The sequence below is a fragment of the Athene noctua genome, chromosome 12, assembly GCF_965140245.1.
Source record: "Athene noctua chromosome 12, bAthNoc1.hap1.1, whole genome shotgun sequence".
In the NCBI taxonomy this organism is placed as follows: Eukaryota; Metazoa; Chordata; class Aves; order Strigiformes; family Strigidae; genus Athene; species Athene noctua.
In genome coordinates, this window is record NC_134048.1 from 3,028,535 (window position 1) to 3,042,239 (window position 13,705).

At 48.4% G+C, this 13,705-nt stretch overlaps 1 protein-coding gene across 3 annotated transcripts in view; it reads left to right on the forward strand.

Annotated features, from left to right (window-relative positions):
- The window catches only part of NRG2 (neuregulin 2), a 172,087-nt gene extending 159,379 nt beyond the window's left edge, over window positions 1-12,708 (forward strand). For all 3 annotated transcript variants that reach the window (XM_074915980.1, XM_074915978.1, XM_074915979.1), the window contains 5 exons: window positions 3,783-3,885; window positions 4,780-4,903; window positions 6,184-6,311; window positions 8,936-9,160; window positions 10,309-12,708. In XM_074915980.1, the coding sequence (XP_074772081.1) occupies window positions 3,783-3,885; window positions 4,780-4,903; window positions 6,184-6,311; window positions 8,936-9,160; window positions 10,309-10,966 (1,238 nt within the window). In that variant the 3' untranslated portion in view covers window positions 10,967-12,708. The remainder of the gene's footprint in view (window positions 1-3,782; window positions 3,886-4,779; window positions 4,904-6,183; window positions 6,312-8,935; window positions 9,161-10,308) is intronic.
- Window positions 12,709-13,705: the final 997 nt, after the last annotated feature.

A 13,705-nucleotide genomic window follows, 5' to 3' on the forward strand; every position in this document is an offset into this window, starting at 1 on the left:
CCAAGAAAAGTGGCATGAGATAAGTTAGTCTAAGAAAACAGTGAGCCCAGGGAAGTCAGTAGTCTTCCATGAGAGTGGAGGGTGTAATGGTGAGCATCATGGTGGCAAGCTGAAGTTTGGAAAAACACTGCAGTAACTTAAATGCTTTTAAAAATATCCCCTTTGGGAAATTACCTGCTCCTGCCCAGTTGCTCATAATGTTATTATTTTCCTTCCATTCTCCTCAGTCTGTTTTTAGAAACATATCAAGTATCTCTTGAATAAGCACCTGGGAAATCAGATCCGTGAAGCTAGGTTTCCCTTGAGTTTACAGGCCAACAGCAGGGAGGGCTTGGCCAGATGAGAGCAGAGAGATTGGTCTTTATCCCTTAAGAACATTGACGCAGCAGTTCCAGCCAGATCAGATCTTCACATGAAGATGCTTCAATTCCATTTGCTAGATGTACGGGGACACCAGTCTTTCACTTCTGGATCTTAAAATGTCTTCTCTGGTCCCTGAGGTAGAGGGATGTGCACTAACTGAAGCTGGAGAAACTTGTCTTCTCCGGTTTTTGCATGCCTGATCCCCTGGGATTGGTGTGTATCCCCAAGCAGTTCTTCCCTGCTGCAGAAACTGTGCATTTTGTGGTGAGGTGTTTCAGAGAAAGTGGTGCTGCTAATGCTAATACACTTAAATAAACTTTAAAATTGAGGATTTTTGACATCCCTTTTTTGTTGACCTTTGTCCTTTTCCTCATCCATTCTTAATGTCATCACAGAACCGCACACATCCCGTTTCCAGTCTGCAGTCGTCTCTTCTCTGTCATTCGTCTTTCACTTTCATGCGTTGCTGTGACACCCATGGCTGGACTGTGATTCTGTCGGCATTATGTGGCACCACATGGTTTGTTCATAGTGTTTGCTGCTGTAGAGTGATGATGCTGCTGCTGAAGACCTGGTGTTGTAGAACATAGAGACACAAATGGACCAGTCCTGCTCCAGGATCTTACCTTCTCAAATACAAAACTGTAGTGTGCATTCTCTTCTTTTCTTTCTGTCACTGTTGAGATGGTTTTGTGCAACTTGAAGTCACTGTGTTATCAAGTATAAACTTTAATGAGATGTTAGGAGCCGAGCCAAATTACTATCAGCAGGTCATTTAATTTTTAGTTTTGCAGCAGTGATGCACAGCCTCACACTTCACTGCTTCATGTAGCCGAGCTGTCAGCTCAAGACGGAGAGGCTAAATCTGCATTTCTGATGAACTGAAACATTCCCCATGCGATTCAGGTGAAGGTTCAGAACGGTCAGACATGCCAGAGTCAGGGTCCCATACTGACATGATCACCAGAACAGAAGATGTGATTTGAGCCTTAGGAGAAAAATTTCCTCCTATAGGTAATAAGTAAAAAAAAACCAAAAACAAACAAAACCCACCATAGTTTTTATGGCTTTGTTCTTTCTCCCTCCTCCACGATTCAAAGGAAAAAAGTCTTTGTAGCCAAAAACATAGCTGGTGAAGTATCTTCACAAAAATTGGCTGGGTCCATGGTGAAAACTGACCGCCTGCCCAGCGGTTTTTTTTGTAAAAGTAGTTTTTGCTGGGTGGTAGGAAAATTCTTGCCCAGTGCCATCCGTAACCAGGACATGATTCTAGCTGGTTTTCCTGATTCTGAGAAAATCTCTGAAACTCTGGTCTGAAGGAAAAAGCTGTACAGCTGAATTTAGGTCCCAGAGGTGTGTAAGAGCAAGAAAACTTGTCTGCCATGGTTGCTGATGCCTGCAATGGGGCATCTGTGCAAGGGACACACACTACTCAAGGAGGTGTTTCACCCCAGAGCGAGTTCTTTCCCCATGCCATCTCCACGTGGTTCCTTGTAGTAAAACACTAGGAGTGTAAGGTCAGCCAGCACCCAAACGCCCCTCTGTGAGCAGGTCACAGGCTGTACAGCCTCTGGCTCTGAGGAGTTGGAGCCAACTGTGAAGCTGCTGCAGCACAGTAAATTTCAGCCCAAGTGAGACCCATGACCCGTCATTCCCGGTCCACAGCACTGTGAAGATGGAATCTGGGAGAGTCTCAGTCGCTCATCTCTCTAGTGAATGGTGAGACATTGTCTTCCTGGCAACTCCACCAGCATCCTGAGCACCTCATGAAGCCAAAGGCCAGTGCACAAACAAAACGGATGGAAATGTGTTCCTTTAAACTGTAGTTTTGCAGCACCGTCATGAAGCAAACTCTGCTGATTATGTTTTTCATCTTCATGCCAGGGCTGTCATTCCTCAGCCCTTGTTTAGCAAGTCTTTCTTCATTCCCATTTTGAGAGTTAGAAAGAGATAAACATTTTTCCTATCACTTTTTTTTTTTCTTCCAAAAATGCCTTTCCTTCCTAAAATGACAAGCTGAAATTGGCTTTATTCAGCCAATTTTATTCAGTTATCTGGAATGTTTCACTGCTTCCCCCTTGCTTTTTTGCTAAAGTCCTAGGGGTTTCCAGGACCAGAGCTGTTTCTCTTCTCATTTTGTTTCTCGTTATTTGGTAGCACTGGGGATATCATATATTCCATTCAAGGTATTTAGTGTGGCATGGGGAACCACACTGAGCACAGCAACCATGGCATGAGTTTTATTGCCTAATTTAAATGAAAAAATATTTCCATTAATATTAAAAAAGGCACAAACCCCAGTAACCCCATCAACGCATAGTATGGGGTCATGAGGACATCGTTTGCAGATGCTGAACTAAAAGGCTCATGGCAGCTGAACACTGAGTCTCTCTCAGTCAAAGGTCAGTGGAGATTGCTGGATGTCACCGAGAAGAGCATCTGCTCTGGTGTGGCCACAGAGGAAGAGGTGACATTGCTGTCCTATTGCTGCCTAGGTGTAGTTGAGTTACACTGCAAGCAATATGCTAGCATTTCCTTGGAGCTTTGATTGATGTTAATGCATTACCTCACTTCCAGCATGGTCTGGGTTTTGATGCAAGTGACTGATTTTTCTGTTTTGAAAGGTGGTCCATGACAAATGGTGATATCTGAGAGAAGCAGCAGCGTGCTGCTTGAATTTTGTGTGTGCATCTGTGTTACCTGGTGCAATGGAATTAATTGCTTCCTAGGGTTTCATTAAAAATCCATAACTGTAATTGGTTACTGTATTTACTCCACTCCCTTTTCTTTGTCTAATGCACTATCACTATTCCATCCTCATTCTGCCTTTTGACTGTTTTAGGATGTCCCTTTCAGCACCTACATGCTTTGGGGCCTGTTGCTCGGTGGTTTCTAGCACACTGCTGAGCTCCAGGGCATGCAGCCGCTGCAAGGAAAAGGCATTCTGAGTCCGTCAGAACAGAGAGCCTGTGATGAGAGCATCACAAGGCATATGTGTACTTGGTGAGTGGGGGATGCTTGGGGAATTCCTTGCTAGGCTACTAAGTTACCAAGAACGGGGGATCTGCTGGAAGGGAGAGGAGAGTTGTTGGGCTTTTTGAAATTAGTCACCAAGTTATGCTGCAGGAAAAGAAGAGAAAGCAAGAAACATGTTTGAGTGCAGAAGGGGTGAGGTGCTGAGCAAGAGACAGCAAAGGTGCAGAGAAACAAAAGGAGTGAAGGTCTCCTGAGGGGTGAGTAAGGCTGGGCCAGCTGGTCTCAGGTTTGGGGCAGCTGTTAGAGACAGCATTGGATTGGTAGGAGGTCTGACCCAGCCCTGTTTTCCATCTTACACACACACAGTGCTGGTTCCTGTGCAGCCAGACGCATCCCTGGTGCTGGAGCCCATTTGTAACTGGTTTGTTTCTCTCCATTTGCAGAAGCAGAAGAGCTCTACCAGAAGAGAGTTTTAACCATCACGGGAATCTGTGTTGCCTTGCTTGTGGTGGGCATCGTCTGTGTGGTAGCTTACTGTAAAACCAAGTGAGTATGGGTGGTTAACAGACAACAACTGGCCAGAGGTTACTAAGTGGCAGTGCTCATGCTTCCACGCTCTTCACCCAAATGCTGTTTTGAAGAGATGTTGTGCTGTGGCATTCCCAGGAAGGTCTCATGAAGGAGGCCAGTGAAGCCATCTACCATGCTGTGCCTGAGCAGGATGTTTTCCTGGAACCGTTTGCTTATCTGCTGAACCAGCATCATTTTGCCCAGCCAGGTGATGCTGTGTTACTTGAAAAAGCTGGCCCCTAAGCCAGCAGCTCATCTCCTGACAGCAGAAGCACACTGTGGACACAGGTACATTTCAGGGACTTTCAGAGCAATCTTGATGGAACAAGAGGCTTGGGGACCTCTTTTATGGCCAGCCTTCCCTGCCTGGACAGGACCTTTTCCCTGCACCTCACCTCAGTTCAGGGTGCCCTAGGACAGGGGGTGTCTTGTGGAGTGGATGCCCTTCCAGGGGCATGTGCAGACTTTGCCATTTTGTGCTTAATGCAGGACAAGTGCCTTGCCATGAGAACCAAGCCAGGACCTGCTTCCTCTTTCCATCTCCCCGCTTTTCTCCTCTGCCCCCAGCACCATGGTGACTGGCTCCACTGCATCGTGCTGGGCCTTGTCTTGCAAAAGGGAACACTGGACCCAGCTTCCCAAATTACCCATGATGTGAAATGTTCACCTTTTTTTGAAAAAGCAGCAGAAGGTGGCAAATGTTGAGTGCCTTGTTTCTTCCTATTTGCAGCTTTTCACAAACACCATTGCAACATCAAGTGTGTCTGAGACATGTCTTCTCTATCATGTGCAACCCCCAGGTGTCTCTGGGGCCAAAGAGCCCCATGAGATAAGTCTTCCTAATAGATTTTTTTCCTTTCTGTTTTAAAGGAAACAAAGAAAACAAATGCATAATCACTTACGGCAGAATATGTGCCCTGCCCATCAGAACAGGAGCCTTGCAAACGGGCCAAGCCATCCGCGTTTGGATCCTGAGGAAATCCAAATGGCCGATGTAAGACCTTTTGTCTCCATCTCCCTGCATGTTACTGAGTGCCTATTTTCCACTAAGGATTTGACATAGATGTGTATGCTTACACACCTGTGTGCATGTGCGTGAGGAGCAAAACATTAACAATTTTGAACAAAAAGATGAGATTCTGCATAGAAACATTTCCAAAACCAACATCTGAAGGCAAATAGATTTTATTTTGAAGTACAGGATGAGATTAGGGCATAGGCTTATTTTGAAGAATCCATTTTCCTGTAAGAGAGATGTTTCCAGTTTACTAAGCCACCCCTCGAAGCCCCACTTCGCAGCAAGACCAATGCAATCAGCACAGCAGTGCCCAGAGTCGCCGCAGTGACCGCGCCGTGCTGAAGCATGTCATGGTGAACTGGTCAGCACCACTTTAACCCACCTGCCTGTGCCAAGAGTTGCATCCTGGGCAAGGTGCGATGTCCTGGTGGAGTGCCAGTGTCACACCAGTGGGAATGATCTAAGAATTTAGGACCAGATCCAGGAGGGCAGTTCAGCCACTCTCATGCCTTCAGTCAGATGAGATTCCCATCAAACTCCATAAACTCAATAGCATGGACCATCAACATGCTTAAGTGCCTTGCTGGACCAAGACATTTTGAAAGGGGTCAGAAAAAGGGAGGGGGAGGCAGAGCCAAACAAAAGAGAAGTACTGATGGAAAGGAGTACAATAACCCAGTTACAAGCTCTTCTGGGTCACCCTTTTGATGTTAAAATTCAGCTAGGGTGAATCCTGGCCATGAAGGAAGAGGGAAAGGGAATTTCTAAGAACCACAGCCCTCTGGCCCAAATGTGCTGACTCCCCCCGAGACCTTAGTGTCCCAGGAAAAAGCAGTGCTTGTTAGATGAGTATCTTATCATAAATATTTGGATTACACCTGGTGTTTCTGCAGAACTCCTATCTCGGTCAGATCTCACGTGGTCGTCTTTTTGCTGGTACGCTGTTGAGTGTATAACCTCATGTGAGCAGAGATGTTTTTCTGCTCAGTAGCTACACGTGGTACCACCATCCTCTGGTGAACTCCTTGGCTCTTCATACCCTTCTGCAGTCCCCGTGCCATGGCCCTTTTCCAGTGTTCAAAGTGCAGGAGCAGAGAAGAGCTTCCAGCCCCTCTGTTTCTTTCTGTTGGGTGCAGAGCTGCCGAGTTCACTCAATCCTCATCTGATTTCAGCAGAAACAATCAAGCCAGCTGAATTTGGCTGTGGCAGTGTTGGCAAGCTGGTGGCTGATCTGTGTTATTCTTCATATTTTACAGTATATTTCTAAGAATGTTTCTGCCACCGAGCATGTGATCCGAAGGGAAACAGAGACGACCTTTTCGGGAAGTCACTCCTGCTCCCCATCTCATCACTGCTCCACAGCCACTCCAACGTCCAGCCAGAGGTGATGTATACCATTATTCCCCTGAAGTTTCTCCTGCTGTTTTCCTTAGGATGCTGTGAGATTCAAAGCCAGTGAAAGGTTTTCCTTTCATCTCCCTTTCTGTTTTTACTTGATGCTTGGCACTACATGGGATACAGGCCATGCTGACACTGCGGGTCTTTGTGGGCACAGCTAGTTAGTGAGAGGTGTGGAAAGGTGTGATCCTTGACCTGCAGCGAGGTGCCAGCAGGAACGTGCAGTAATGACATAGCTGGAAACTAGGAGGAAATGAAGTTGTGCTTTCATGCTTTGCATAGACACAAACAGGAGGATGCATCTAAGAAAGGTTTTTCAAGTTGTGTTTGTAACCACGCTGGACACCTGTAATAATTCATTAAGCACACACAGGTTATTTGTTTCACGCTTGATATATTTAGAATGTATTTGCTTTGTGGAAGGCAAAGTACACAAAATATCACAAAATGTTTTGTCCAGTTCCTCAAAGTTAGGGTCTGACTTGGGAGTCATAGTTTTTTACCAGAAAAAAATGCTCCTGTGCGATTTATCTCAGTCCAGAAACTTATGTTAGAATCTCAGCCTCTGTGGTGGTGGCACTTCTTTTACTGGAAATCTTTCTGAAGCTCTCAGGAACACTGAGGCTAGCAGGAAAGTACCAATAATTCTTGCTACACAAGATGAGGCATCTTTTTTTTTTTTTTAATTTACATTTAAAAATAATCATCAGGGAAAGAGCAACATGTCTCAGAAGCTGAAGTCCTCATGGGTTTTGAGTGCATTTAAATTGCTGATGGAGCTTCCCTTTTTTTATGACATCTGGAAAAGTCCTTTAAATGCTCTAGAGAAAGTCCTGTGCTGTTTTGGGTTTGGATTTTCAGGTTCCTTCTCTTGTGCTTCTTCCAGTGACAGTGTTTCTCTAGGAGACACTTGCCTTTGAAAAGTGACTGTGAGGTACAGGGGGGCCATATCTACAGCCTGACAATGACGTATAGATCACACTGCATTGACTTCATAAAGCAAAAGATGTCCTGGCTTATTTACCTCATTAGCCCGATGTCTCCATTCATCCAGGGAGCAATGAATCCTTTCAGCTAAAGCTCAAAGATGGCTCCTGGCAGGTTTCTTCAAGGTTCGGCCATTCATCAGGGATGAGCTTGTACTCTTAGTGTACAATGCCTCAGATCAACTTCAGATATTGAACTTAGGTTTCCAGGTGAATTCCAACCCAGACTTCTCTGGCTAGACCTCAAACAAGTAGACAGGGAGCCAAGAATGGCTTGCTGGGAATGACTGCGTTTGTCCGGGAAAATCCTACCCCTGGTGAGCCACACGGTGTTTTCCAGGTGTTTTTGAATGCGTATGCTGCAGGCCGACCCTGGCTGGGTGTGTGCAGGCTTGGGCCAGGGCACAGAGCCTCCTGTGCCTGCAGAGCTGCACCTTGCTGGCCTTCTGTGCTCACTTCAAAGTCCTGGGACTGCAGGGCCATCTCTGGGCACCTCCTGAAGAGGAAAAGGTGTGTCTGGAGGGCAGCATTAACACACCGCAGCTGTGGGGAGGCACCTACCTTGCGTAGCCTCTGGTCCTGGCTACCTGCCACCTAATCTTCCTGAGTCAAGTGCAGCAAGCAGGTGTTTCTTGAAGTCATGCCAGGGGCAAACTACTGGCATAATCAGGCTCCATTTTACTTGATCAGTACCTCTAATGAGGACACCGTTTGAAACTATAAATGAGGGGTTGCAGCCAAGCATGTGCCTGGAGCCACCAACAATTAAGAAGTTCTTGGGAAGTCTTAATGAGGCCTGCTCTCCTCTGCAAACCCCCACCCAAAATCCTCTGCTGGCACACATCCATCTGGTGAAGTTTGGGAGTTCAGAGCTGTTGCTCTAATGGATCCCATATTTCTGCCACGGAGGGGGCCCAGCCTGGTGGTTGTGGTGCAGGTGGGCCCCTGCTGTGTGCACGGCCCCCTGTGTCCCTGGTAGGTCCTTGTGAGATGTCTTCTTTGCACCAAGACTAGGGCAGGAGGAGGTCCAAGTGCTCAGCAAGGTATAGACATAGGTTTTGTCTAGCACCCTGAAAGTGGTTTGCTGCCAAAATCTTTTGTAAAACAGTGGAAACTGAGCATCTAGATCTACCTTCGGTATGCTTTTCTCTGCTGATGGCAAAGTAATTTTGAGTGTTTTTTTCTGGTTCCTTTCTGGTAGCATTTCTGAAGGGGCTGTCACTTGGCAGTGCAGATGGCACATCCTTTGTGGACTTGCCTTGGCATGGCCAGTGCTTTGTTCTGCTCCCAGAACACTTTGCAAGCACAAAGCAGTATTTCCCTGGCCTCCTTCCAGAGGCTGTCCCATCCTGTCCCTAGACGCCAGGAAGTAGTGTGATAAATACCTGTTATGCACTGGTTTGCCTTTCTTTACTCTCTGATCGTATCTCTAAGAAGTAGCAAAGAAAGTCAAATCAAAGGCAAGGGTGGGAAGTTGGGCATCCCTGGTCAGATGTATCCTAGTGAGAGAGAGAAAGGGGACTCCAGTGCAGAGCAGACTGTGAGTTGTGCCTGGATGCAGCTCTTTGGAGAAGACATTGGTGGGAATTCCTTGCTCACTGTCCATATGGGGTTTGGTCCACAGACATGAAAGCCACACCTGGAGCTTGGAGCGGACAGAGAGTCTGACTTCAGATTCCCAGTCTGGGATAATGCTGTCCTCGGTGGGAACCAGTAAATGCAACAGCCCTGCGTGCGTGGAGGCACGGGCTCGCCGTGGGGCCACCTTCTGCATCGAGGACTCGCGGAGGCCCATGACACAATATCGTGACTCAGTGGATTCTCTGCGGGACTCACCACACAGCGAGAGGTCAGACCCCACTGCGTGGTGCCGCCCTGGCACAGCAGAGGCGAGCCATGCCCTCTGGGCACACACTAAAATGCCTTTGCCCAGCCCTAGAGCAGCAGTCCTGTAGTAGCACTGGAGAAATTCTAACTCTGGTCCTACCAGAGGAAGCCACTACTCCAGGAGGCCACTCTGGTAGGAGCAGCAGCAAGCACCGCACCCTGCTCACCTGGTGGCAATGTAGGTTTGGAGCACGGGGACGAGAGGAGCAGAAAATACCTGGCTGCAGTCAGCAACTGGCAAAGAAAAACTCCTGAGAGCACACCCTGTGCAGCTTGGTGGGCTGGCAGCTTAAGCATGGTCTGGCCCTCAAATATATGGGGAAAAGATCTGCGTCCTCAGTGTTGTCCTGGGTGGCAAGGTGAGCAGGGGTGCTCTACGTGGGCACAGCCTTGGGAGAAGGCTCTGTGTGACCCAGCCTTCTGGAGAACACAGCTGTGGAGCTGAGACACCATCAGCCAGTGAGAGGCAGCCAAGTCTGGTTCCTCATGGCACAGAAACACATCTCCACCCTTGCTTCAGCCCTTTGTGGGTAGCTGTGGGCAACCTTGGTTGGCCACTTTCAGGCAGTTACCCTTCAAGGCAGTGGGATGTGTCCATGGGGCAGCATCTCCTGCTCTTGGGGCAGCATCTCCTGCTCTTTCATTCCTGTCCCCAGTCCATTCAGGCAGGCTGACCCAGCTTGTACAGACGTCTCATACTTCACAAGACACACTGGTAAAAAGGCACCAGATGAGCAAGGGAGCCCGGGAGCCTGGGCAGCTTGAAAGGAGCGGGAACACCAATTGGCAAATCTTGACTCAGCCTTCTGGGAGATGCTGCAAGGTTTGCAGTGATGCAGGGTGAGAATTGCCCACTGGGACCCTCAGGAGAGGCAGTCCTGGGGTGCACAGTGCATGGTGCCCAAGCACACACTGAAGCCAGCAGCTCATGCTCCCTCAGCACAGCAGTGCAAGGTCCCTCCACCTGGTTCCCCAGGAGATGCCGAGCTCCAGGACCAGGTTCACTGGAGGCCTCATGGGTCCCTGCGCCAGGCGTTCAGCAGAGCACGGGCACATCTGGAGGTTTTTGGGGTTGTTCAGTGTCTAAACAGAGGTGGTTGCTTTTTTCAGGTACGTGTCGGCCCTGACCACACCAGCACGCCTGTCGCCTGTTGACTTCCACTACTCAATGGCCACGCAGGTGCCCACCTTTGAGATCACCTCCCCCAACTCAGCGCATGCCGTATCCCTGCCGCCGGCGGCCCCCATCAGCTTCCGTGTGGAGGAACAGCAGCCCCTCCTACGGCGGTACCAGCTCCCCTTCCAGGACACGCAGAGGTACGACAGCTACTACCAAAGGAAGACCTACCTAAATGACAGCATGGGGAGCCTGCCTTCCAGCCCCTTCCGCATCACTGAGGACGACGAGTACGAGACGACGCAGGAGTACGTCACAGCGCTAGAGCAGCCAAAGAAAACAGCCAGCAGCAACAGGCGGTGGAAAAAATCCAAACTGAATGGGCACATCCCTCACAGAGCCAGAGCCGTCCGGGACTCCTTCTCCTTGAGCAGCGCCTCTTACAGCGAGTCTGACGAGGAGCTGGTGGCCGAGAGCACCCCATTCCTAAGCACTCAGAACAATGAGGCGGCGCACACAGAGTCGCCGCCGCTCCACCGGCCGGGCGACAGCCGGACTCACTACTCCTGCAGCAGACACAGCGCTCACGGGGAGAGCGGGCCCAGCAGCCTGGCGCATACGACGCCCAAACCGGACCCAGATCCTCTCTAGGCGCCTCTCAGACTTGCGTGCCCACAGACGTAACCCGCATGGAGGAGGCTGAGGAGGGAGATGAGACAAAACAAAACAAAAATAAATATTTTTATTTTATATAAAAGAGGGAAAAAATATAACAAATAAAATGTTTTATTTTCATTTTAGCAAAGTTGTCTTATAATAGCTAACGACAATGACTTTTTTATAGGGAATCTCTATTTATATGTAATGTCTTGATTTACAGCTTCCGAGAAAAAAGAAGTAAAAAAAAAAAAAAAAAAGAAGAAAAGAAAACAAACAATAAAGTTTAAAAAAAGTGGGCCAATTTTTGACTACTTAAAAATAGAAAACAAAACTATCGTGGTGCCTTTTGCTGTATGCTAGTGCTGGGATTCATGCCGAGGATTCTGTTTCAGTAGCATTTTTAAGATCATAGATTTTTGTTTGGGAGACAACCTGTCACAAGGGCGCTCTTCTGTTGGAAGAAAACAGCCTCGCCACTTTGCCCCGTACCCTGCTATTAATGATATTATTCTTTAAGGTATCATTTAAACATACATCAAGGACATGAGTGGGAGCATTTCCATTATCATGTCTAATGGGGATCTGTCTTGCCCTGTAAAATACTTGTACTTAAATCAGGAGTAAAAGAAACCCAACAGCACCATACTGAAATGCAGAAATAATGTTTCTTTTGCCACACAGGTAGGAAGAGAAAATGAAATCACACAGCAGCAGCAGCCCTTACAATATAGCTCTCAACCTTTGGCCATTTCACCTGTGGGTCTGAAGTTGGGTTGTCACAGGTTTGGAGTCAAACAAGGCAGACACCTGTAGGAATGTGGTGAAATAATACCCCGTTAGGTATATGGTTGAATCAGTTCACTGAAGCCAGCCCTGGCAGGCAGACGGCACTGCATGGTGGTCCCACCAGGGCGGTCTCCATTGCCATACTGGTCCCGTGCTGGCCGCGGTGTCCCCTTGACCGAGCGGCGTAGCTGCGGCACGGCGTTGGCCACGGTGCCATGTGCCATGATGCTGTAGGGCTGCTGGGGCCGTGGCGTCCCATGTGCCATGCTTGGCCGTGGCTCTGGCAGTGCCAGGAGGACGCCCAGAGGGCCGCCCCGCCGTGCAGTGTGGCTGCGCCTTGCCCTGGATGCTGTGCCAGGTGGCTGCCAGCCACCCTGCCTCAGGGTTTGATGGGAGTCTGACTGAGCACTTCTGGCCCCCCTTGTCACCCCTGCGTTGGCCGGGAAGGGCCCTGCGTGGGGCAACCCAGGGAGCGGATTCTTCTGTACTGCTGTGCCATATATTGTAAAGACAGTTGTTACCGTCACGTCTTGCTATTGATGATGGACGTCGTGTTTCCAAACTCGGAGCGGCTCTGGCCATCAGCTCTGTGGCGCAAAGAGACAGTCCTGCGTGTCCAGGCAGCAGAGCATCCCCCGTGGAAGTGCCCCTCTCTCCTCAGTTCTCTGCAGCAAACCTGTTTACATTGTAGCCTGACTTTTTTCTTTTTATATTTTTACTTCTGCATGTCCTTTGCATTTCAGATACTGTAGATTGGATGCATGGTGAAGCTGTGACTGAGAAGATAATACAACAATTGACAGTGTATTTCATTTAACTTTTAGCAATAAAGTAACTAAACCCTCTATTCCTCACCCATGATGGGGTCAGATAGAAAACTCTGCTAATTTGTCATAAGATGATTGTCAAAGTTTGCTCTGGATTGTCTGAATGTCAGAACTCTCGACTGTTTAACACTTGAACATTTTTTATATTATAAATAAAATAAGAAAGAACAAGTTGTGGGTCCATTAATGTCAGGCAATCTGAGGGTCAGATGGGGAGCTGTGACAGTACCATACACAGACAGGTTGAGGTTGGAATAGACTTCTGGAGGTCAGCTGGTCCAACTCCTCTGCTCAACCAGCTCACGCAGAGCCAGTTGCGCGGGACTTCCCAGTCAGGTTTTGAATATCCCCAGGGATGGCAACACCACAACTTCTCTGGGCAATGTCTGCCAGTGCTTGGTCACCCTCAAAGCAAAAAAAAGTGTCTTCTTCTGTTCAGACCGAATTTTCTATTCTCTAGTTTGTGCTTATTGCTGCTTGTCCTGTCACTGGTCACTACTGGGAAGAGTCTGGCTCCCTCTTCTTCATTGCCTCCCATCATGTATTTATACACATGGATAAGGTCTCCCTGAGCCTTCTCTTCTCCAGGCTGGACAATCCCAGCTCTCTCGGCCTCTTCTCATATGAATGATGCTCTGGTTCTGTAAACATCTTTCTGCCTGTAGAGACCCAGAGGCGGGTGTTTTTCTACCTGGCATAGACATTTGACCTTCACTGCAGGGCTCAGGAGTTGAGGCTTACTGAGGTGAGTGGATGTTACTGGCGAGTTTCCTGGGGGGATGCCATTCTTTCTCCACCTGCAGACCTGGAGCTCCCGCTTCACCCTACCTGTGAAAGCTTTCTGTTCTATCAAGAAAGGCCAAGATGCATGGCAGGTGCTCCACGTGCTGGCACTGATTTCAGTGGTTTTTGCAGTATAATGGACATGTGTTGGGTCCAATTCTGCAAGTGCTGTGCTGCCATGCAACATCTGCCCACCTACAAAATAGGTCTGTTCTTCAGCTCTTCCATAGCAGGTCTGTGTCTCTGGCTAGCCTCCATGTAGGAGAATCACCGAGAATATGGTACATTCACAGGAAGCACAGTTTTTGAGGCTTAGTCCAGCTTGGACCCCACT